The sequence below is a fragment of the Macrobrachium nipponense genome, chromosome 43 (genome assembly GCF_015104395.2).
Source record: "Macrobrachium nipponense isolate FS-2020 chromosome 43, ASM1510439v2, whole genome shotgun sequence".
Taxonomy (NCBI): Eukaryota; Metazoa; Arthropoda; class Malacostraca; order Decapoda; family Palaemonidae; genus Macrobrachium; species Macrobrachium nipponense.
Genome location: NC_061104.1, coordinates 36568707 through 36595794, shown reverse-complemented (window position 1 = coordinate 36595794; position 27088 = coordinate 36568707). Strand labels below are relative to the sequence as shown.

Below are 27088 nucleotides of genomic sequence, written 5' to 3'. Positions count from 1 at the left end.
TTTTTCCTCTCAAACCGGTGTATAGAAAGAAAACGGAAAAGAGAGAAATGTGGGCGGGAATTAATCTGGGAGGGAGCTATTAGTTGACACAACTGGGTACTTCAGCACACTTTAGAAGCATTGCTTTCTGAGTTCAATTTATGAGAACTGATTTTAGGTGAAAATTGTCACTACCATCCCACATACGAGGTTAGCTGGCGTTGGCTCTCGAGCAAATATAACACCGTTTGATAGTGTACGCACAAGAGGTAGTGCAAGTAGTGTTGGAGAAAACGAGACCTGAACATTGGATATCGATCACGCACATAGGCGCTTCGTCTTTGATAATTTTTTTTCTTTTGCTTTATAGTATTATGATTGCACTATTCGCTCACTAATGAGGACATTTTGAGCATCAAAAATCCCAAATTTTGGTCCTTGATCCCGACTTAGTCAATTTGAATACATCGATGCTTATAGAAGCGAGAGAGGAAAGACTGATCCCACCTCAGAGGAGTTTGAATGAAGAGCTTAATGAAGAGGGAGAGTGCTGGTGTTGACACCGATTACAGATTGTTTTTCTAATCTTGAAGATCTGATGAACTGTTCATATTTACTTAGCTTTGTGAAAAGTGCAAGATCACTTTATCTTATTCATCGTAGTGAACTTTATCGGCACTAGGACGTTATTCAACTTCAATACTATATAGTTATATCTATCAAAAGATCATTAAAACTTCACGGGAATCGGCATTAATCTCCATGTTTGATGTTTAGATTTAAGGTTCATTTGGAGGCCTGCAGGCTTGCAAAATAATCCTCCTTTCGTCTGTCAATAAAGAAAAAAAAAAGAGGAAAAAATGGGGCATCACATGTTTTTTTTTACACGGAACCTTGTTGTGTCAATCAGCTCCTGAACAGGAAAATGCTATTCCCCTTTCTCCTATTCAAGCAATTGTGTTGGCTCTACCTGAACCTTACTCAGGATTGCGCTATGAGCAGACAAAGAGACCATCAGTGAACATTACTAGATATGATCCAGGTCAATCACAGTACACGGTCACGACGCTGCTACCGAGAATTTTCCTGTTTCCTCTGACCCTAGCATCGACAATTAGTTCTATACTTAAGTTGTTAACTGACTCTTTATTCTGGATAAAGAGTCAGTTAACAACCCACCACCCGCAGAAAGGAAAATGTAAAAACAGGCCCTTTACCTTTTCTAACAATGTTCTAATTGCAAATCTGAGGGAAAAAAGAAAGCATATCTAATCAAAGCCTTTCTGGTTTCAAGAGGTCTTAGAAGCATAATTAGCTTCATATGTCCGTATTATCTTTAGCGCAAACAGATAATTTCTCATCTTGAAACTCTTATCAGCGATAAACGTCTTCAAGGTTGCTGGTTTGAGGTCTGGCATTCTTCAGGAGCTGGCTGCATCCTGAATGGGTTTCAGTCAACTTACTCATTTAAACTATAGTTGTTGTCCTTGTTACTCTCTCTTTCTCATATATATATATATATATATATATATATATATATATATATATATATATATATATATATATATATATGGATATCGGAGGACCTGTTGCGTCTAATTTGTAGCGATCGAATGACCATCATGCACGAACTAATTTACTTCGATACTTGATGAACCCGAAGAATATGGCTAAGTGAAGCGGAAAGAGATGTTACTAGGAGCCTTCGATAGAGCTACTGCATAGCGAGTGAGTGGGTCAGGATTGTCATGCTCTTCCCTCGTTCATTTCGGCAGAGGAAAAAGGCGGCCCCATTGTTCTTCAACTTCATGACCGGAAAGAAAAAAAGAACTGCAGTTGAATTCATTGTCCGATGACAAGAACAAAAACATGGATGCATGGATAGGTTTGACAGACAGTACAATCCACAAGTTGCGATACATCTCTCTCTCTCTCTCTCTCTCTCTCTCTCTCTCTCTCTCTCTCTCAACTCTTTCAAACGTTGGGCCAAAGAACCTATGCATTTTGTTAGTACGGTGCAATTACCTAATGAAAATAGATACGCGTTGTGGGAAATGTAACGGGAAAGTAATCACAAAAGATAATTAATCACAAAAAAACACTTCTTGCAAAAGCCTCACGAAAAACAAATTAAATAGAAATGCGCGGTCGTGTCAGGTAAAAACATTGAGAGGTGTGGATTGATGTTTGGTAATCGCCCATCACTGTGGGACGAGCATTCGAACTATTTTGTCAAAAATATTGATCTCACACCATACAAGCAAATATCATAAGAGGCTGAGATTGCAGTCATCTGAAGGACGGACGGAACAAACCGCCCCAAAGGCTGTTTCCATGTGAATTTCCCATTCCTCTTCCGTTCGTCGTGAAATTCCTGCTCTGCATGAATGCACGCGAGCAGTTTACTTCTAAGAAAAGCCTAAAATATCTTACCTTTTGCCAGGAACCACTTTTGGCCTTGGAGGCAATAACAGGTAATTATCGGTCAGTTCGAGGCAGTCGCTAATCAAATTCTGTGGTCAAGTTGTGACTTCATTACACGAGGGATAAATCTTTTCTGTCTTACGTCGTTGATAGGTAATTGGCTCGTCTTCCTTCACTGGCCACAGGATACGATGATTAGTGGGCATCAGGTTTCGGGATTCCAATTTTCGTCAGAAAATGCCGATAAACACGCACGCCTTCTTTCCGTCCTCCATCAACACGTTTCTCTTTATCAAAATACCGTTCAAATGTTATGACTTAGATTATCCAAGATGAGAGAGAGAGAGAGAGAGAGAGAGAGAGAGAGAGAGAGAGAGAGAATCTTAAATGATCTCACAATATTGAAATGGACTGGGCAAAGATTCCGCTCCCGGATGACGTGCCACGAAGCCATAAACACGGCCACTACCTTTTCCGAGTATCGTCTAGTTTGGCGTCACTGAAATGAAATGTGATAGGAGATCCCACCGATGACGTCACGTCTTATTAATAGAGACATCTTCCACACTGAAGGCAAACCATTCAGCCTCATTGCCCGCGGGGCACCACGGAGCACTTTTCACATCATTTTTCTTCAAAAGCATATTCAGATCATTCTACACATCAGATAGTCTAATATGTAATTAGGTAAGGTTGAGGGCTTTTAAAGCTATTCATTTACATGGAAGTTGCTTAGTGACTGAAAATCCTGGTGTCACTTTAATTCCCAGGCTCAAAGCATCCTAGAGGACAGAGTAAAAACTTCATCTAATGGTCTTCTACGATACTCAGCAATATAACACGAGTGAAATTGGTATTCCCTAACAAACCAATGGCCTCAATGAGGCTGGAATTCAGAGATGTCGGTTCTCGCAACGTTCGTCTTTCAACTGTTGACTCAAGAATGACAAACCTCTGCAAGAAACTTCCATGACATTATCCGATTCAATGACGACAGAGAAGGCTCCTCATCTGGTTCAGCTCAGCAGCTTCAGCTTTTGTTCTATTCCATAAAGGAGAGTTGGCTCAACAACCCTTTCATCGTTCACACTCTGGCTTCACCCCCGAGTCACCCCCTGTTCTATAATTCGACCCTTCTTTCATCCTACAGCTGTCGGTTACATAAGCTTCCAAATGTATAAATGAATCATCTGTTTATATTCTTGTTTCCATTTACTAAATCTCGAATACATTCATTTGTAACAATATATATGTATATCATATATATATATACATATATTATATATATATTATATATATATATAAATCTATATATATATATATATATATATATATATATATATATATATATATATATACAGGTTTGTGAGTGTGTAATTAAAAATTCAGCAGCTAGGATATAGGAATATAACTAATAGCTATGCAAATGATATTAACTGCGCAAAACCCTATGCCCCATGATTGAACTAAAAGATATGCCTGAAAGATTATGCATAATATCTAATCGTATATTAGGGAGTGTAATTACAAACCTGAAGCTATTACTACAGTCCATTATGAGCTTTACCCGGCTGTTCATTAATGACCTCAGATTAAAGTGAATCGCGGCCATCCCTGAAAAATATGCGTTCAATATCGCTCTCATAAATGACGCCAAAATTTCGTCTCACTGCTCGGCAATTTGGCGACACTGGTTGCCAGGCACCGACTGATTGAAATTTTCGCTACTTATTATCATTAGTATTATTTGGTTGTTTTGTTAATCCAGTAAGTCTCTTAGCAACCGTTAAAAGTTTCAACGAATAGATTTGTCTTATTTGTTTCAAGACGAGAAGACCTCCCTGCCTGGTTTTATTGATTATTTTTTACAAGTTCTTCTTATTGCTGCTGTTTGGATGTCAGAGGAGACTTCGGATAACTGGCTAAACGAACTTAGCAGTGTTGTGGAATGAGAGTTCGATTGTACCATTTCCTGGAAGGATATTATTACCTTCAATGATCTGGAAGCAAAGGAGAGTTCAGGGAAGCGGCCCAACATTTCAGTGCCCATTTTAGACCTCTTCGGGGCATACTTATTTCAACTGATAGGTCTGCATAGCACAGAGATCCCTGTCTCTCCTCGTCCTCCTTATATGGAACGAGTCAAGAGATTTATAGATATTCCTTTCATCACTCTGTGGAACCATCATTATTATTATTATTATAATTATTATTATTAACTGGTATGGCGTGGCTCAGATTTGACGCTTCTACAAATATCGCAAAAACATTTTGAAAGCGCTCGAGATTCAAGCCGTTCTTTCAGTCATCCATTAACTGCTTCTACTTTCTGTTAAAAAAAAAAATCAGAAAAAATGCCTGTCATCTTCCTTTTAATTCTATACATCTTGTTCCTCATTTGTTTCGGTGCAACTTCCCTTTCCGCTTTCCTTTACAATGACGCTAACATGAAAACCTAAAGATTTGTAAGCTACTGCGAGACATCTTTGAAAGATGTTTTGTTGTGGACACCTCACACAATCCCTCAGCCCTAACACTTTTTCCAGAAGTGTGTCAGTGTAATTTGCGCTTCTTTCTAAATCGAAAATACGATAAAATGATTATGAATCCCTTATGATCGCTAAGATAATTCCTCCTTTTCTGTTTGTTGGATCTCTGGGACTGACAGTGACAGCAAATCGGCAATCTTGAGTCGACTGGCCTCAGGCACATTCTGGAAAGCCTTATTGATACTGAGGTGGTCATCACGGCTATAGAATTTCAGCTCCGTAATTGATTTTCGCTGGAGTGGGATGATGGACATCCGCCTTCTTCAGAATATTCCGTCATCAAGTGAATTCTAACTTTAAGTTTTCATTGAAGCCATGGCGCCGTTTTTCTCCAGTCTGTAACCAGAGTTATTCCTACATCACGTGGTCATATAACGATAGAGAGAGAGAGAGAGAGAGAGAGAGAGATAGAGAGAGAGAGAGAGAGAGAGAGAGAGAGAGAGAGAGAGAGAGAGAGTTGGGGGGAGGGGCTGTCATTTCGTAACTTTGTCCGTCGTTTGGAAGCCTGGAGAATCCAACTGTTCGCCAAGGCACTCTGCACAAAGTACAACTGTCTCATCAAAACTATTTCCAAATAACAGCTAACGTTGAAATGATGCGTAGAACATACCACAATATGAAAACCAATATTGATCAACAGTTGGGCTATTTGTAAAAAAAACTCATATTATGAAATACGCCCTGTCTGTCTAATACCATCCTGAATGCTTTGCAAGGATATATATATATATCTATATATATATATATATATATATATAATATATATATTATTATATATATATATGTATATATATATATCTAATATGATATATATATATATATAATTAGTTATATATATATATATAAGTCATATCACATTTCCGCGATTCATATACATATATCGAGCTACAATGTCCTTTAATATCTAATTCGCTCTACCTCGGAATTAATATATTTTCATATATGCTTAACCGAAGGGGAATTTTTTCTCGATAATAGACTTGCCTGGACCGGGGCGCGAACCCACGGAGCCTTTCAAATCCAGGAACGTCAGTGAAGCTTTAAGGTGTAGTAGGTAAAAGCTTTCACTGACGTTCCTGGATTTGAAAGGCTCCTTGGGTTCGCGCCCCGGTCCAGGCAAGTCTATTATCGAGAAAGAATTCCCCTTCGGTTAAGCATATATGAAAAAATATATTAATTCCGAGGTAGAGCGAATTAGATATTAAAGGACATTGTAGCTCGATATATACATGTATATGTGTGTAGGCTTTTTTTCAGAAGAAAGAGAAATGAGTCTGCAGACCTCTGTGCCATAGATATGGTCCTTTGGGAATCCAAAGGAGAACATATACATTTACTGAATACTCACAAGGAGAGATAGAAGTATACACTCTCGTACGCGCACATATACGCACATCTTTGTGAGTATGTCCGTATGACATGAAACAAAATCTCACCTCTCTCGGTACTAGAGTGGAAAAAAAAAGCTTGAAAGGTTTATTCCCTCGCTCATTTTCATTTATGGGTTTAAAGTTTTTCAGCATAAAATACAATGGAAGAAAGACGTCACTCCTGAGAAGCCTTTGGGGAAAGATTTATTTTTTCTTTCTACGGTGGCCGCAAATTTGTGACCGGAAACGCACGAGTATCTTATCAGGGCGGTTTACGACTGAGTGGATGCACAAGACGTTTTCTGTCGCTCCTTTGCCGACTGACGCAACTTGACAACTATTGAGCTTCCTGTCAAAAACGTTCTCGACGTTCAGACCGAAGAAGGACTGAAAACTGCAGTGAAGATCAGCTTCCTAGAAACAAGAGACTGTAGATGGCTTCGCCCTGGACATATTCGTGCACCGACAGACGAAGTGTCAAATAGTGGAACTGATATGACCTTAAAACGGCGCTAAAAGCATATACTATATTAGTCCCAGGACACCATTTACAGCATCTGGGTTTGCGTAAAGAGATTCTTGTGCAGCATAGACGTCGAGTCGAAAAGCAAATGAATTTCCTTTCCCGTTTATCTGTTGGTTTCACATACCGATGACTCGGCTCCATAGAATTATGATACGGGTGCGTCAACGCGTGCAGAATGATGACGTCTGCAGTCATAAACAGCGCCTTTATATTAACCATAAAAATGCCACGATATGCAAGAAAATTGGTGTCCTTCATTGAAGGGGTTACGTGAAAAGGAAGGAAATAGCTGTCTGTGTTTCTCTGATGGGGTGAATTATCGAGGCGATTTTAAACACCAAGAAACCTGGATGCATTGTGCTCTCGAGAGAGAATTGCTACAGGCCAAGAGGAAAGGCAACCCAATACAGGAAAAGAAATAGCGAAGTAAAGAAAAAACTATTAAAGAAACAACATAAAGTAAAAACAAAAATGAAGGTAAAGATATAAAGAAAACAACATAAAAAGGTAAAAAAAAACAAAAATGAAGGTAGATAGAATGGCAAAGAAGAAAGCAATACCATTATCAAAACGAACACCATATACTTTCAAATGGAATGACAAACGTCAGCAACAATGAAAATGAGACGTAGGTTATGGAAACGAAAAGTCATCGGCATGAAATCTAAATACTTCCCTCATACAAGAGGCTTCTGATAAGAGTCATGGACACTCGGAGATTTTCAAAGTTCAATGTTGTAACATTCTGAACACCATCAGCATATTTTTGTCGTCATATCGACAGTCAACAGTTGCCGAATATCTAGCTAGACTGATAACGTACCAAGTTATCTCCTACTCTCTCTCTCTCTCTCTCTCTCTCTCTCTCTCTCTCTCTCATCTCTCTCTCTCTCTCGTGCCGACAGCTTCCTTCAAATATTTGTTTTGATATGATAACCAGATAATGCCGACATTGAATGTTTTTTAATTGAGAGGGAATTCTCAAGAGGACGAGGGTCTTCATTACGCTGAATAAAAATGACGGATAAGAGCCAAGAGCGAACGGGATTTCATGAAGTTCGTTTTGACAAAGGAGCAGAGTGATTGTTTCACCTTCATTTTTCTCAGTGATGGCAATCAGAATTTGCCAGGATTTGGAAGCAGCGGTTCAACTTGCTTCTAAAGGCAAGCGTCGGACCTACGATTCAGCTGGACATGAAGTTAGTATCCTTCTGTCTCAGGCAAACTGCTGTCAATTTCCGGCGGGACATTAAAGACTGCAGAACAACTTTCGCAATATTTTGGCTCCTTGTGCGCATAGACTGCGAAAGACAGGTCATGTTGGGGCATCTCAGAACTTGACAGATTTATGGTATTGCTTTTGAAAATGTATGAAAATTAATTAGCGGTCAAAACACAGTAACAAATGAGTCACGTATGCTCAAAGCAACCTTAATCAGGTCTTGAAATCTGACTGACAGCAATGACTACGCTGCCTCAGTGAAAAAATAAACATACGAATTTAGGAAAACGGTCGGGAAGCAATTGATATTCATAGAGTATGCTAATGATTATGTCAGTCTGTACCTTTAGTTGGCTTAACTTCAGGGGAAGATGGGTTTAACATATTTTTCACTTCGCGCAGCCTGATATAAAACAAACTTCATCATCGCCATATCATTATTTTATTCTTAATGTCTCCTTGCAAGAAAAGCCGACACAGAATAAGGAATCTAGGAACAAGATATAACTATATAAATCGATTAATAAATGAATAAATAAATAAATGGGTGAAATGAAAATCACACATGCTCCTAAAAGAAATCACTAGTATTTTATTACAAGCAATAAGGAATTTATCGTTATTTATGACTCAAGAATACCACAGCTGTTTTTAATCGGTAAAGTTCAGAGTTAAGTTGCGTACGTTTACATCACTCCAATGGAAATCTTGTTGCCAAATCTCAGTGTCAATGTATTTCGTTTACTACGTGCAATCTTTAAGTACCAGCTATTTCTACGTAAATGACTACTAGTACTATTGAACTTATCATGTCAACAGTAAATAAAATTATGGAGACGACAATCTTGACTTTTATATACTGAAATGGGCTCAGCGTGAGGCTTGAAATGCTGACAAGGTAGATTAATAGCAAAAGCTCCCTTCTCTAACGTCACACCACCAGAATGGAACTTCTTTTCAAATCTTCTGAACTTCATATATCTCCAGATATATGAAGTCGAAAATGAAAATTCTTCGGAAGTTGATTATGAGCAGACCTGCTCAGGAAGATTTTGTATCAAGTCCTCATGCGGTGTCCCTATTACATGTGCTTTACAATTGCACAGGACACGTGCTGAATCAACACTGATACTCAGCGCATGTTCGTCTCCCACTTTTTTTCTGTTTTTTGTTCCCTTTATCCGCGATCTCGCGGTTTGTGTTCACCCCTTCGCTGATTCTGGGGGTGCGCTCGAATGACGCAGGGTCTGGCGTCTATTGAGACATCCTATACTCTAGATCGCCCGGAATCTAGAGTCTTCACTGACAACCAGTTTTTCCGAAGGTTCCTTGGTTTGTAAGTCGACCCCGTAACATATCGCACGAGCACTCCTCTAGGGAAGGAGTATATAATTCCATATCCAAGATACCGAAGGCGCGCTGGGTTCGCCTGTAACTGTAGACCCATGGGTGATCTCGGCTCCGAGGAAGGCGCTTAGCCTAGGCGTTCCACGAGAGGTGTAGTGTGCATGGGAAGCTCATATTGATTGATTTTTGTCTGTAATCCTCATCAGTTCCTTCGTTTCTTTAGAGAGAAGGAATATGTGCGAGCCTGGAAAATAGCCCAGTGCCAGATCATGCGATCCCTTCAGAGGTGACGCGAACCGTGTTGATACAATTTATTTTCTTCTGTCCTTCTTCTCTTCTTCTTCTTCCTTTCTATCTGATTTCTTTAGGGGACTTGGGGGAAAGAAACCGGAGACTTCATTCGGATTCGGTGGCGAAGATAAAAAGGAAAATTTCATAGATACTGGTAAGAGAAGTGAGTTTGTCAGGGAGTGTTTCTGACAAAAAAGATATTCTCATTTTGAAAACAAGAGAGAGAGAGAGAGAGAGAGAGAGAGAAGAGAGAGAGAGAGAAGTTTAGGATTATGCCGCTTGTTCAACTTATTGTGAAAAATAATGGAATTGCATATCATGCAATTTCATCGTAATACATTCTTGTTGTCTATGTTAATATTTTTCATATCCACTGCTCTCAAGACAACAACGTCCCTTGTATGTCAAATTTTTAGAGGTTACCCGGATCGTAGTTCATTTTCCATGTGGTTATATTCCACTTGTCGTAATATCAGACATCGAAATTTACTCTGTTCTGAAAACTTATACTAAGGAGAGAGCTGACCACAGGTCTCTCCCTCTGCAAATGATATTGAAGATCAGAGGCATTAAGTTCTTTATGAAAGACAATGTCAGAGATGCAGGAAACAACGAACAACGGGGTGAGACGAGTTAGTAGTCAAATATTGTGAAAACTGGACATGGGAATAGAGGCTAATGATTCTTCATGAATGTTTTCATTGCGCAGATTTACGTAAGACAGGAAGATACTTTTTCATGATTTTAGTAATCCTACGCAGTACTATATTAAGGGTTCTGGAGACATCTTTGCATCATCACAATGGAAATGTGATATCGTCCACGGAGTTTTCTTTGAAAAAGAGTAGGCTGTTTTGTCAGGGTTCACCTAGTAGGTGCTTTGTATGCCAAACCCCCCTATACTGCACTCATATAACTTAAAACATTCAACTGTCTGAACTAAGGATGAGAAGTCATTCCTCTTGCAATATTATGGCATCTCCTCTCTTCAGATTCTAAGGGAGTTTAATGTGGCAAGGAAGACAACTTCAATACTCGATCTAGTACTTTCTGTTGGTGTCAAAATAGCTGAGACTGCTCGTAACCCTCCAGTGACTCACACCTAACACTTGTGAAACGAGGCAGTCATCCTCACTCGCACGTAAGAAAATATTTGCTATGGTGCTCTGCAAATCACAGATATCAATTTCTTTATGATACATATATATCTGTCAGCAAGTGCGTGTTCCCTTCACGCACTGATAACGCCAACAGACCATTGTCATTTTAATCTTAGGATGATTGTCACTAGGCGATGTTGGATTTAGAAGATAGGTCGAGCCAAGACTGTCATGCTGCCACTTTTGCAACGGTAAAATGTCATAAAGGAATGTATTGCAGATCTCGAAAAGTCAAAATGAATCTAGGTTACACCTCAAGTCTTTCATTATGCAACAAAAGGGACACAGTCGGGAACAGCTTGGTTCGACACAAGCGTGATTAGGTAGGTGGGATTTGGTATATCCGCTAACGAGACATCAGCGGACTAACTAGAAAATATTGGCTGCAGACCGACTATTTTCACTGGATGCAAGGCAAAATGCGAAGGTGACGAGTAAATAAAGGTAGCAAAGCTGGCTGAAGGTTAAGGCAAACACACATGTGATGTTTTGATTATATTTAGCTTTGATTTGGAGCTGTACTGAACTGAGCAGCATTGCCATACCAGCAAGATTTTTTTTTTTTTTTTTTTTTTTTGCAGATCAAGGACGAAAGTTCTTTTAAAGTTTCTCGCCACTTAAAAATGGTGAAAAACTCTCGTTTTTTATTTACCTTGATTTCTTATCCTTCTACTTTCATTCTTTGGACTCTACCCTTCGGTTACCTGTCCACTTGCCTCTTGGTGCAAAGAAATACTGCATAACAAATACTACATTACGTCACGCGACTTCGCTGGTTGGATTCATGAACGCCAATGAAAGACAGCGCCATTGAAATACATTTCTTCGACAGAATTGTTTACAATCATCTTTAGGAATGAGTTATATTGTAGTAGTGTCATCTGCATCAGTTACACTCGGCTGCCAATCCGGTGGTCCGAAGAGGAATTTATTTCTGGTGATAGAAATTCATTTCTCGATATAGTGTGGTTCGGATCCCACAATAAACTGTAGGTCCCGTTGCTAGGTGACCTAGCCACGTAAAAACATCTAATCCTTCGGGCCAGCCCTTGGAGAGCTGTTAATCAGCTCAGTGGTCTGGTAAAACTAAGATATACTTAACTTTTGCATCAGTTACAGCGAAGCTACTGTATTCCATAGACCACAAATGAACATCTTTTCTTCATGTAACTAACGTTTCAGTGAATAAAAAAGATTACGCACGACTGCTGCTTTTATCACCGTTTTACATGCAATGTTTTTACGTTTACTTACGCAAAAATGGAAAACGTGCGCAGTCAACGATGAATGTACAGCAATACAAGCTCATTACGCGCACTTATATGATTAGTTGGTGATCTGGATTAACATCGAATGACCCATTCCAGATTAGTCACTGAAAACTATCAGTCATTTCAAACCTGACTTGACACCAAAAATGTCGCCGCAGGAATAATAGCCCATTACCACTCACCAGACAGGGTACTAATTATTTTAGGGAATAGGAGTATTCAAATCTAATATTACTCAATGTTTGTGTAGGAAATACATGCTGAACTTCCTATACAGATATGAGGAAACCGTGCAATTATAATTTCAGCATGACAATGACAAATCGTGCTGGTCAACGATCCACCGTCAGCTGCTTTTAAGAATAGTTTGGAGATTGTATAACGAGATGACGAGGCATCGCGATTAAAATAAGGACACTTTCCTTTTAACGAATAATGATGACCATTTTTGGTACAGCGAGAAGTGAAATGTGTAATATGGCGCCAATTGATTTTGCTCATAATCGAACCGCAGAGCGCGATGCGATGAACGTCATGAGATCTCGTATTTTCATCAGTTTTCAGTGAAGCGAAGACGAGAGCAGCCGAATCAGGTGACTCATGATAGATAAAAGTCGAGTACTGCATCAAACAACCACTACTGAATGTATGGAGTTTTTATTGAGAGGTTATGGTATGTCCGTTAGTTGATTCAGAGCTTCCCCCTAAAGAAAGATGCAGCTGGAATAGGTAGAACATCTCGATACCTTCACATCATTCACAGGTGAAGAAAGAGCGATCAACAAATCACAACGTCGTCGGTGTCACACAGCGCATCGTCTACAGCTAAACGTTTGGCGTCTTGCCTCAAAGCTCTTATTGTGTCTTGGCTCCGATTCCTGGACACTGTTTGCACGAGAACCCCCCTCCCTCCTCCCTGCTCCCCCCCTGTTTCTCTAGTACTACAACCGAACCGCTGTCTTTATTTCGTTGTTTTAACGGACTAGCGGATGCACGTCTTTTATCCTTCATTCAGAGAAGAGGAAATAAGGATAAGATAATGCTGTATTCTGCGCTTGAATATATGTTTTCGGCACTTGGAAAAACAAACAATTGTTCTTCTGTTTATGAAAATCAGTTATTACTTTTACAGTATAAAGAAACTTAGATTGAGAGCTTTCGGCCACTATAAATAAAAGAAGCAGCATTATGTAAAACAAAAAAAAGGAAATGAACACTACTGGAGGAAACTTATTTATTTCAGATCAGCTTTACAGATTAAAATCCGTAGGTAAATTCTCGAAATTTTAAATTCTTGTCTTATTCAGTTTCCCGTTAGGCTTATTTTTTTTCTCGTTTTATGTGTTGAGACAATAACCTGGATTTCTTTTAATACATTTTTTTAGGGGACACCCACTCCACTTATTTCTTTATCCTAAATTTTTGGCCACTGGCCTACCTAACCTCCCTCGTATGACAACAAAGCCTAACTTTGTCCCAGATTGAGAAACTTATGAAACGGAAATTGACCATATTGATGCATAACCTGGAATAATGAACCCTGTTTTTATGTAATTTGTTTGATTTTACTCAGTTTCTGCTTTACTCTTTCGACAGGCGATTGGACACATCTCCGGATGTCACATCAACCCAGCTGTCACTTGCGGCCTGCTGGTGGCTCGCTATGTGTCCGTTCTGCGCTCCCTCCTCTACATCATCGCTCAGTGCCTGGGAGCCCTGGTCGGGGCGGCCATCCTTAAGGTGAGGCCGATTGATTGCACTCGTAGGTTGAGACTGAACAGGAATTCAAGACCTGTCTCTGTATTCTTGAATATTCTATTTTGCTCTGAATAATACTATAATCCTCATTTCATATGATTTTTGACAGTATTAATATTCTTCCATAATTTGCTAATAAAGGGTTCAAAAGTTAGATATTTAGGCTAAAACAACTTATCTCTCTTCTCTGACAAAATCATTTCCCTTCAAAGAAATGAAGTAGCTATATTTCTCATTAGTTATCGTTCCTCTTTTTCTTTGTCTATATCCCATTAACATTTATGGGAACTTCTTCTTCTTTGCCTTCAGCTTTTTCCATTTCTATATGAGATCGCTGTTTCTAGCCAGACTTCTCCATCTTCCTCTGTCCTGTACATTTTGGTCTCTTAGACCCTTTTCCTTTATGTCATTCAATAATTTATCTTTCCACCCGAACTTTGGCCTTCGCCTCCCTCTTCTGCCCTCCACCTCCTTGTTCATAACCCTTTTACATACGTGCTCACCTTCTCTCCTCATGACATGACCAAACCATTTCGGTCTTCTTTCCAACATTTATGGGAACTTAATGAGAGACAGATTTGCTGTAAGTCTGTCATGGGAGAAACATAGAAGAGAGAGGAAGTGCCACTTAGAGAGCCATGGCGAAGTCTCCTTCATTCTCTCTGACTCTTCCTTATTCATCAAAACTTGATAAAAATTTAAAATTCGGGGAAGAAGAGAGGCATCCCAACCTAACCTGCATTTCTGAGTCGGCAATGTTGCCGCCCAGGCGAGTCAAAGATTCAGGTGCAACCAGACGGAGCTCCCCTGTGCCTGAATGAGGCCTTCCACACACACACACACACACACACACACACACACACACACACACACACACACACACAAATACACCTCACCTATCAACAATCCTTAAGGTGTAGGTGTTATCTGTTATCCTTAGCAAGTGAGGGAACATTTCCTTTTTCAAGCTTTGTAATTCAGGTTTCATGAAGCATTTTTGTTTTTCTATATACAATCTTTTTATTGAATCGGATAAAGTATACAAGCATTCAGTGAACCGATTAAGCTTTTTGTATGTATGTATGTATCGATGTATGTATGCATACTCAACACTGAGTATTTGAAGTCACTTCAGTCTGAGAATTGAATCCAATTAGATTTGTTCGAAAACAGTGACTACAATGTACACACTTTCTGAAGATGTGCCGTCTAACAAGAACAACAAGGGCCTCCCAATAACAGGTGCAGAGATAAATAAATCTAGATCTTTGTTCAATGTTTACAAAATAAAAAAAAATCGAGAATTCTTGGCAATATTGGTGTGAGCCGTGAACTCCTTTCAAGAGTACGTGATCAAATCTGCTTTGTCTCTCGACGATGAAACCGAGGAAAAGAAAGGAGTTGAATTTCGGGAAAGTCCACCGCTTGAATTTCGGTGTTTTCGATTGTTGTCTCTTCCCTTCCACCCGTCAGTGTCTGAGGGCTTCAGTCACCAAGTTTACCCAACAGGGACCTTACGAAATAAATGGTTTCACGTTGTTCTTGCTTTGTTTGTTTGTTTGAATGGTGTTTTTACGTTGCATGTAACCAGTAGTTATTCAGCAACGGGACCAACGGCTTGACGTGACTTCCGAACCACGTCGAGAATGAACTTCTATCCCCAGAAATACACATCTCTAACCCCTCAGTGGAATGCCCGAGAATCGAACCTGCGGCCACCGAGGTGGCAGGCCAAGACCATACCGATCACGCCACTAAGGTGCTCACGTTGATCTTGCACAGAAGATCATATGCCAGGAACTATTAATAACTCGAGGTCAGGAAAACTTGGTACAATGATAAAGAGACCGAGCTTAGTAGTGTGCAGAAAACCCTTAAAGTATATTTTGCTGCTTCAGTGTTATGTATATCAGTGCCAAATATTTCTCTTATGGCCTGGGCTCCTCTCACACACGATCTTTAAATAAGAGCTGGAGACAATGCTAGACACCTTTATTTATTTATTTATCGATTTTTTTAAATTCCTAAGATTAACTTATGATGGGTTAGCTGGGTCGCATCAAATAATCAGTACCATACACACGCTAAATATAATTATATATATATATATATATATATATATATAATATATATATATATTATATATATATATATATAGTAATATATATGTATATATATATATATTATATAAAATATACATATATAATACATACATATACATATATATATATATATATATATATATATATATATATATATCTATATATATATATATATATATATATATATATATATATATTATATATATATATATATATATATATATATATATATATATATATATATATATAATACATATATATATATATATATATATATACATATATATATATATATATATATATATATATATATATATATATATATATATATATAATATGTGTGTGAACCGTTTCCTCTAATACATAATAGCTCCAGAAGCGAGACAACACTCACAGCTAAAGCCATCCTTTAACTCGTGAATCAAGGATAACCTTCGGATGCAGAATAATTCCGCAACACTACTGACAGCGGCCATCAGCACAGCGCCGTCATCCTAGACCTAAATGAACTACTCCTCGTCTATATCTTAAGTTGACAGTTTTCCCCCATCATTTAAAAATTACTTTTCAATCAGGTCGTCAACATCTCCATGTTTCTGATTTCTACAATCTGTATACAAACTTATCGTCCGACATTGCTGTCCTCTTTGAACCAACTTGAAACACTGGTCCATCTTGTCACCTGTGTTGACACTCTCATTATTTCTTAGTCTATGCGTCTAACCCTGTGGACGCTGTGCTTCCAAACACTGATGGATTTGAGCTTGTTTCTGGTGCTGAGTTCTTTAAATAACATGTCTTCTACATTCAGGGCTGACCTCTATGACATTTTATTAGCAGAAAGAAATCTTAACTCTTCAGAAAGAGACTTCGCCATGTTTCCCCATTCCTTCAATGAATATATATTACTTTTTTATTGGTGTGCAAGAAAACGAAAGGGCAGGTTCTTTGACACTGAGGATTTCCTTTCCAAAAAGGATAACAGTGGAAAATTACAATTTCCAGCTTTCTAAAGAAATACACTGTTACGCCTGGGAGTGAAATTCTGTCTTTTGATGTGTTAGTCCTGGCCATACGCGCTTTACCCATAGGTAAGAAATGATTGAGGAACCGAAACTCTTTGGTTTTGACTGTGTGGTCAAATGAGGAAGGCAGTTACACTTTCTTCTGATTTCTCAGGGATAATCCTGTATATATATTGAATGTTATAATATACCTGGGTCTGTTGGGGAAGCAGACTTCTTCCAAAGGTATTTGATACTAATTTTGATCTTTTTTATATGAGCCTCATTGTAGTAAGGCATTCACTTTTTAGCTTCTCTTTACAATCACTCATCAACACTGAACAACCTTCAAATAGCAGCTAATCCTACTCATTCACTGTCCTCTTGCTTATCCAACAAACTCGCACTTGCTTTTTCCTATTCGTAACATGAGTCTACTGGCCATGGGGCTGCCAACAGCTGCGTGTAGCCGTCCTACACAAACCATAAGTGAAAATAATTGGAATGACTAATTTCTGTAATCTTTATCTTCTACTGACGAGCATTCTTCCCGACAGGGCGTGACGGCAGCAAAAATCCAAGGCAATCTCGGTATGACAACGGTGAATCCACAGATCAGCGCTGGTCAGGCCCTTGGAGTAGAGCTCATCATCACCTTCGTGCTGGTTTTAACCGTCTTCGGCGTCTGCGACGAGAGGCGAAATGATGTTAAGGGATCAGCTCCTCTCGCCATTGGACTTTCCATCACAACCTGCCATCTCATGGCTGTAAGTTCCTTCGTCCCAGACTATTCACTCTCATTGTAACACCATTCTTAATGGCTGCCTATTCTTTCACATCTGACTAGAGATATCATTCATTTGAGGCAAATACTCAGTCAGCTTTGAAAAAATCAGAATGACCACTGATTTGACAAAAATCAACTGGGTCACAAATTGTATCGCTAGCCTTCAGCTATAGAGTCCATAAGTTACCATGACCAATGTAGATAGATACATGAAAATGAATGTGCTGCAATGACTAATTTAGTTCAAGTATCAGCCACTGTCCACTAGGAAGGCGTTTACAATTCCAAGTTATGGTTTATAGCATTTGCGTTTTCACACCAAAAGTTATTATAGTAAGTAAAGGTAGTTTTTACAGCAACTACTAATGTTTATAATGCCATTAAGGTTAACAGACAGCTTGATTATTAAAATAACTCTATTTCAAAGAGGTGACTGCAGAAAAGTCCGAATATGACTCCCAACGAGCATTTTGCCCTGATCATCATCATTTTGAATTATAACAATGCGCACGTCTGTTTGACAGAGTTCAAGGAAGCTTTTAGACTTCGCGTTTGCCTAACTATTTCATGTCTTTTCAGATTCCCATCACTGGTTCTTCAATGAATCCTGCTCGGACATTTGGTCCCGCTGTGATTTCAGGCGTCTGGGCTGACCACTGGGTATGTAAAGACTGTTCACCGTAAATTTTTTGTATGTAGATGCACACTGCCCTATATTTATATTGGTTAATTTATTTATAGTCATAAAATGAACTATATATAACTACCAAAGCACCAACTGACCCGTCAAAACAAGTTCTAAAATAGGGATAAAAATAATAGTCTACCCTATATTAGTCATCGGAACTACAAAAAACGAAAATATTCTTGTGGCGTATACTAAAGTATTTATGAGGTTTGATCAATTCAATGCAGCAATACACTAATTTATCCAAGAAAATAACTTTGTATTGAAAGACAAGCTGAGAAAATTTTAGTTTGTTCTCACTATCCTGATCCATATTTTATTGAGGAAGTAAAAAATAGCTTATATTTCAAAATATGTCCAAAATGCTTGCGCCGAGCTATCAATGTTAACATTGAATTGCCAAAACTGGTTTCCTTGATTGTTAGGGAATGGGGATAAAAATGAGTTATTCTCCGTTTTTAGATCATTTTTTTTCCTGCCATATTTTACACTGATAAGTGTCCTCTGCTATTTACTAACTGTAACAGAACTATGTGATCATGGTCATGAATACTTTGTAAAGATATTAGCTTTGTCCTCTGAAGACATATAATTTGCCACAACAAGTGATTGTTTTAATAGATAGGTCTACCGCAAATAGTTTTTTAAGTGCAAAGCGGGGCGATCAAGTGAGCCTTTTTGTGGCTTTTTCGATAAAAGAATAAGAGGAATTGGGGATGTTGGTGCAAAGTTGTAGTATATGGCAATAAAATGTGAAAGTAGTACGGAATGACTCGTGTTCTGCAGTGAATACAGGTTGGTGATTGGTGATCGCAATGTAGAAATACAGACATAGGTGAATTTGAATTGTTTATGAGAGGAGAAGGTTGACCATATGAATAAATAGGATTATGAGAGTGCATAAAAACTAGAAAGGTAGGTAGAGCATTGCAAGTTAGTATGCATGGTGGAAGAACACCGGATAATGAAATGAAACAAGAAAAAATGAGAAGCAAAGAAAAGTGATATGTGAGTAAGATATAGACTTATAAAGGGAATGCTGAGCCAGCTCGCCTGCTCTGAAGTGAAACGACGATGGCGGATGTGAATGATAGAAAATAAAGATATACAGGCTATTATGATGATATTTCTGCTTGATATATGTAAATTAAAATGGTTGAAAAGGTAAGAAGTACAGAGGTTCTAAGACGAAACAAATAAGATAGCTAAGGTGAACCAGAGTTATTAATTGGTTGGGAACATGTAAAGAATAGAGGATACAAGGATTCAAGATAAGTAAAAAGGTATAGGCCTACAGTTCAAAACTTTAGGTAGGAGGGAGAGGAGAGAGACTGCACAGGTACTGCTAAGATGGAGTGGAAGAAGCTTTTAAACAGAAGAGAATAAAAATTCGGTCCTCCTGATTTCAAAACGAGCTTTTACGGTTACGGTACTGTCGTGGAGCTGCAGATCTAAAGGTTCTGAAACCAGTATTCTGCATGGTCGCATTCTAAGTCATATAACATGAAACAATTTATAGCTAATAGTGTGTTGGGAGTATTATACACAGCAAGTCTTTATAATAATTTGGACTTAGTCTTGGTAGCTTGATGAGTCGTTACACAGTTCAAACACACACTCACACACACACACACACACACACATTTTTTTCCTTCGTGGCAAAAAAAACCTTTATTTATACATAGCATCACGTTTTATATACTTCGTGATCAAGTTATTCATATATATATATATATTATATATATATATATATATATATATATATATATATATATGTATATATATATATATATATATATATATATATATATATATATGTATACACTCATGTATACACACACACACACAGGACCCAACACACACACATATATATATATATATATATATATATATATATATATATATATATATGTGTGTGTGTGTGTGTGTGTGTGTGTGTGTGTGTGTATAAAGAGAGAGAGAGAGAGAGAGAGAGAGAGAGACGAGAGAGAGAGATTAGAAGAAGAGCGAGAGAGAGAGAGAAAGGAAAGGAGAAAGGAAAGAGCATTTCAGTTTGGACAAAGAAGACTACGTCTGAATCAAATGTTTGTTATGAAACTGTTGTGTGAAAACTTCGCTAAGAGGGTAGAATGCCTCAAGCGACGACGTACGTGGAATCAGAGAAAGCAGTAAGTTCTATATTTTCCTCTTGATACAAATCACACCGTAGAGATCAACGGAGCTGAACATTATCTGGCAACGAAAGTATATTTCAAAGAGAAATATCCGTGAGTGCAGGAATGAACAAAATAAGGGTAATATATTCGTTTCGTAGAAAATATATTTTGTTGTTTTGTTTTCATGATAAATCAGTGGTAGCTGAATTCGCCATCTGCAATTCTTAACTTAAATCTCTCTTCAGTTGTTTGGATACGTTCCCTTTGTATGTGAGCCTAACCTTCCGAGTTTGGAAATTATATAATTTTGAGGTGGTTTGGACCACACACCAACGATAATCGAACTTCCTCATCATCATCTGGCCACATAAACATGTAAATATTAATTTCCTTTTATGCATACTTGCAACTATCGAGAGCATATACTGCACTGGAGTCGAAATGAACGCACCTTCGCCTAACGACGTAATGGTTGAAGGAAGCAGGAAGTTATGAATTCCACGGGGTAATTGTACACGTTTGTTCTAGTGATCATTCCAATAAATGTTCTTTTGCACACATACTACTCGCACGCACTCACGGACACACAACACTGCACACACACACACACACACACACACACACACACACACACACACACACATATATATATATATATATATATATATATATATATATATATATATATATATATATGTATATATATAGGTAGGCTATGTATATATAAATTGTGCACGTGTATAATGGTTTCGCATATTTTCTTTAAAAATTGATTTCTGAACACATTTTTACTTTCTAAGTTGCGTGGGAAATAGAGACACAGTAAATACGAGAGAGAGAGAGAGAGAGAGAGAGAGAGAGAGAGTATACTAGGAGAAACCATAATTCTTATACATTCCCTTTATGTTGAAACAATAATATGGAAAGTGCATTTATGATCGTTGCAAAGTATATTTGTTGATTTCTATTCTTTTTATCTCGCGCACCTCTTTCTGAAGCGAAGAGTGTTCGAGTACTGCCATAACCAAAGTTGAAGATTTTGTAGTTCTTACCTGAAGGATTGATTGATTTATTCACTAAAACTGGCGTCAAACATGAGGTAAAAGACTGTGACTTAAATGCGGAAGAATGATCAGAATTCGGAAGTGTTTTTGTATCTTACATAACCCGAAAAATAGAATCTTTTATGCTCCTCTGACTTTCGTAAGTCATCGTTCAGTTTCCCATCCTTTTACGTGAGTAAACTAGATCTCCGTCCATCCATCTGTTTGACCAAAATAAACCCTTTCCTTCCGTGTTCAAAAGCTAGCGTCTTAATGGCGACAGGACGAACTAACCTTTCTCTCGTAGTTTTTTTTTTTTTTTTTTTTTTTTTTTTTTTTGTAACTCTTCGTCAGCATAAATAAATCCACTGACCATGCCCGCTGTCATATATCTGTGTATATCTAGTTTATTTAGTAAATAGGTGATTTAAAGCTTATGCCAACGAATGAAATTATAAATTAAGCTGCTTATCTACTATACCACCAACCGCCAGAAGTAAATACAGTGGCCAATATGCACAGGGTCTTCATTCCTCTATTCCCTAATACTTTTGGACACGTTATGAGATGGACAAGTAAAGAGCAACTTGCAAGCTGGTCATCATATTTACATACATTTAATGATGATGACCTGTAGATTCATTACGCCGGAGTTTTAATGCTTGTCAACAACGTGTTTGGACAGCTGTGTTAGCCTAGTCATGGATCAGGAACACTTAGAGGATAAAATAAGTTCGTTGAAGATGTCTTCCTTCAGTGATTTTACTTTCAACTTTTCCCGCCAGGTGTACTGGGCTGGACCTATCCTTGGAGGAATCCTGGCAGCCGTCGTCTATTCCTACATCTTCAGAGCTCCCAAGACTCAGCCTTACGACGACGTTCAGTTGGACAACTACAACAAGAGAGGAAACAACCCTTAAGGTAGGAGACGTCCTTAGCTGGTCATATTAACTATTTCTAAATCTGGCATCGTAAGCGCGTCAATCCTTCTGCTCTCGACTCGAGTTCGAAGCGAGGCAAGAGTAAGAGGAATGCCTTGATGGCCGCTCTTTACCCGCCCTCAGATCTTAAAAACTGCTAAGGCTGGAGGACTGCAAATCAATAAGTTGATCATCCACCCTCCAATCATCAAACATACCAAATTGCAGCCTTCTAGCCTCAGTAGTTTCTATTCTATTTAAGGTTAAAGTTAGCCATGAATTTTGCGTCTTGCACCACTTGAGTCCGATTTCGTAGGCGTCGAGGACACACCTTCACTTGACCGTAACCGGTCGTAGCTGAAAGTTTCATACAGCAATATATGCTGTACAGAAAACTCGATTGCGCGAAAGAAACTTCGGCGCAATATTTACTTGTTTCCTTATTGCAGTGAAAAATAGAAGGAAATTTTGAAGTTAAGAGTTTGTCGTAAGAACGGTTGCAGTTCTCGCTTTGGGTTCAAGATTAAGCTTGCAGCATCAATATGCTCATTGCTAGACCAATGGGCGTCGATTACAGCAGATATGGTACTATTTGTTACAATCCCTTCCTCTGGATTTCTAGTCTCTGTACTTTTTTTTTACCTCTAATTCCATTGACTTTATTTTATCCCCAACTCCTTTATTTCTTGCCAAGAATTTGAAAGGTAATGAATTTTAGTCTTCAATGTTTATAAAAGTGCGTGGGTTCTTTTCCATCCACAATGGCTTGAAAATAAAAGAAACGCTCAAGTTTTGTTTGGCAACGCTGTTGAGCAAAAAAATCACTACCTGAAGCGTGTTTCCTATAACCTAAACTTTGTATGTAATGCCACTGAGTTTTATCAACCAACAATCCTTTTATCTATTCCTAAAGCTATTCTTCCTTTGTATCATGTGGCTGACTCTCCTTTGTACCACGTTTTTCTTCACTTCTCTGCTAACTATTCGTGTTACCCTTTGGCTCTCTCCTCAAGATCAGCAACGGGTCTTCAAAGGAGAATTTCTCGTTTCAAAGGTTCTTGATATTAGGTGCAAATCTAATGCTCTAGAAAAACTGTTATCCGCATGAACCTTCATAGTTTAGTCCTTTCCATAATTCCTGTTCACAAGGCTCACCTGGTGCTTACGTCATTAAAATCCAACAAGTATTTCAGCATGAAATACCTAACCTTTTTAAGTTCTTGTTAGGGGAGTAGGCAGATTATCAATGTCCAGAGAAACTGACCAACAGTTTCATTCGGTTCAACACACTGGAGCTGAATCCTTACGATCACCAACATGGCTACCTTGTGGAAGAACTACTGGGAACTTATGTTTCCTATCAAACTAGTGTTAGATCCTCTCTTTGGGACTTTCTAGGACAAAAGGCACCTCGGGTCAAGCTTTGGGACGGTACTTGACGTTCTCACTGTCTGGATTTACTGTCTTGACTCTCTTATATTGTGTTACCCTGACTTTCAGCGAAAAGCTTTGCATTAATAAGATTATAGATTAGGGCCTTTAACCTATGAAATTCAGCGATAATTTGTATACACGAATGACGAGTAAAAAATTATGGTAATAAAAACAATAATAAGAGTAATAAAACAAGAATCTTTGGAACTGAATGTTGAGAAAATCTTATTATACCTAATAACACTGTTTGAAACCCGAACCTATAATGTGGGATATAGACGAAGTTTGTAATAATAGTAAGCATAATTCTAATCATTATAATCTTCACCACAATCCTGGATATCGACAAAAATGTCAAATAGCATTACTGTAAATATCATGAACACGCCGTTAATAAAAACTGATTTCTAAACCGACAGGTTCTTTCCCTGGGCTAGTCCTAGGCCAGTTGCTGACTGTAGTAGGAGAGCCCGTCATGATCAGGCGTCCTTGGACAGCAAAGGGCGCATCCCACGAGGACTTCTCGATTGGCTTCTCAATCACGAACCAACAGCAGTCTGCTGGAGTTCTCCTGCTAAGGATGTGATGTTGGGTTAATACGTCAAGAATAACTGAGCCTAATTGAGTGTTCTGTGAACGCTGTGCCCTTCAAGGTAGTAATCTAGTTTTGTTCCATATCAACGCCAATTGTTGAAAAAAAAGGTAAAAAATAAGGTTAAGGTTATAACAAGATGTTCGTCATTACTAACGGTACCAGTACAAAAAAACCATGTATCTCTTCTTATATTACGTAGTATTTTCTTGCATCATTAGGTTTCTGTTAGGATAAGAACATAGAATTATAAGTGTCCTTCATATAGTATTACGAGATGGTCACTTGCTCGTCCTGAAACTAACGCTGAAGTGTCATTCTTTTTTAATAAGAAGGAAAAAATACTGTAAGTGAGTAGTGGAAATATTGCATAACTGCCAGAACATTCTAAGACGCAATGCCTCATTTCCCAGCTGATGCTCCAAAATTCAGGTGCGACTCTCAATGACGTTCTTGGGAAAATCGACTCTTATTGGATATGAATTTAGGCTAAGCACGATCATAAGAAATACCAGTCATTATCGACAAGGAAAAATCTGATGGTATGTTGTGAAATGTCAACGCTTCATTCTTCCCTGAACGGTAGATAAATTTTAGTGGTAGAAATCTAGTCTCATCAGACAAAACACTTATGAAATGAGTCCGGAATTCCCATCTTGAACCAGCTCGTTTAGATCACAGTCATTTTCCATGAAATGTTTTCCCTCTGTTGCTTTAATTCTTGTACACAAGAAATAATACCATCCGAAGAGTCTGGGAGATTTAAAACAAGTAAAATGGCACCCTTCATATCACGCTCACATTCATTTTTAGTAAAGTAAGACAATATTAGTCTTGGCTTGGCAAGTGTTGCGGGGAATACGAGGCATTTATGGAATATGCAAAGATGTAGGGACGTATAATTATCTGAAGAATTTTGATTAACAGATGATTCACCTTATGTTTTACTCATTATTACTAGACTGAGAGAGTTTAGCACGAATTAAACTGTAACATGAGAAATTTTTATATTTTCGGTGTATTCCAAGAAACTACTTTTGAAACGTTTGAAACGAAAAAACTCAAATTACCGATATCTGGGGAAAATGTTTGCCATTCCTTAAGAATATGTTTTAAACACACAGTTACTAGCACACACATACACATCCGCGCACACTAACATGCGCACTCATACACACAGTATATATATATATATATATATATATATATATATATATATATATATATATATATATATATATATATGTGTGTGTGTGTGTGTGTGTGTGTGTTGTGTGTGTGTGTAAGACCAAGAAAACTAAAATCCTTTGTGTCAGAGTTTTCTTTGAATGTTTATAGAAAATGGTACTAAGGCACCACGAACGCTGTATTTCAATAAATCTGACACTTGTGCCGAGTGATAGATCCTTCCATGAACGGTTACGACGCAGAAGGGAAAATTTCTTTCCGGGCCATTTTGACTGAAATTCCTTTCTGCCACATAAAGCTGCCTTTCGTTTGCGTCAGAATTGCGAGTGCCATCTGTTGAGAGTCGGAGGAAAGAAGAGATCGCACCCAAACGTTGGATTGCCACTGAAAAACAGCTCTCGTATTGCTCTCTCGCTCAAAGCTGCCCTCTAAAGAGAGAGAATAAGAGATTCCTTATAAAGGCAAAGAAAGTCGCTCAGAAGATAGTCAGGATTAATTTAATGATCGTTATTTAATTAGAGTAGGTTTTAAAGATAAGTTAGTCTGAATGTATGAATGTCTGTGTGATTGTCCTTCATTTTGAAGGAGCAGAGAGATGTGGTTGCTCTCTTTAGAATAATCTTGTAAATAACAGATTGACGTTTCTCAGTCCTTTTCGCTCCCCCTCAGACTTGGTCGATTTTCTGAACAACTTTTGAGACGAGAGAAAAAAAAAAAGAAAATCATATCATCTACTGTCCAGTTGTAGTCTTCTTTATTTTGTGCCGACGGAGAATATCTACAGCCGACATCAGTTGTGACCAACGGCGTTTGGTATTTAAGTTTCCACCAATCATGGCTGCGGTTATTAATTGTCAGTTCAGACAAGTAGACTATAATTTTTACCACTAGCGGATCCTGAAAAATTTCATGGCCGGCGTTCACCAATTTCCAATTTTCATTTTCTTATTATTATATATTATATATATATATATATTATTTATAATATATATATATATATATAATTTATATATATATATTATATATATATATAGTATTCAAGTAGAAATTATGGAATGGACAGCAATCGCTATTCTATCAGGAAATACCGAATCCATTATAATTATCATTAAGATTATTGTTATTATCATTGTTATCAATATTATGTTTTCCTAAAAATTTTAGTATCTCTATAAGAGATATACAAATCTATCCCTTTTTTATAGCTCTCATTAATGTTATTATTATCTAAATCTTCAATATTACGATTTTGTCATTGTTTTTCACGTGGGCGAGGC

General features: G+C 38.0%; 1 protein-coding gene across 1 annotated transcript in view; it reads left to right on the top strand.

Moving 5' to 3' along the window:
- Positions 1-26533, top strand: part of LOC135213653 (aquaporin AQPAe.a-like) — a 38587-nt gene extending 12054 nt beyond the window's left edge. The window contains exons 3-7 of the mRNA XM_064247695.1: positions 13736-13879; positions 17561-17770; positions 18370-18450; positions 22463-22598; positions 24451-26533. Coding sequence (XP_064103765.1) covers positions 13736-13879; positions 17561-17770; positions 18370-18450; positions 22463-22597 — 570 coding nt within the window. The 3' untranslated portion in view covers position 22598; positions 24451-26533. The remainder of the gene's footprint in view (positions 1-13735; positions 13880-17560; positions 17771-18369; positions 18451-22462; positions 22599-24450) is intronic.
- The last annotated feature ends 555 nt before the right edge of the window (positions 26534-27088 follow it).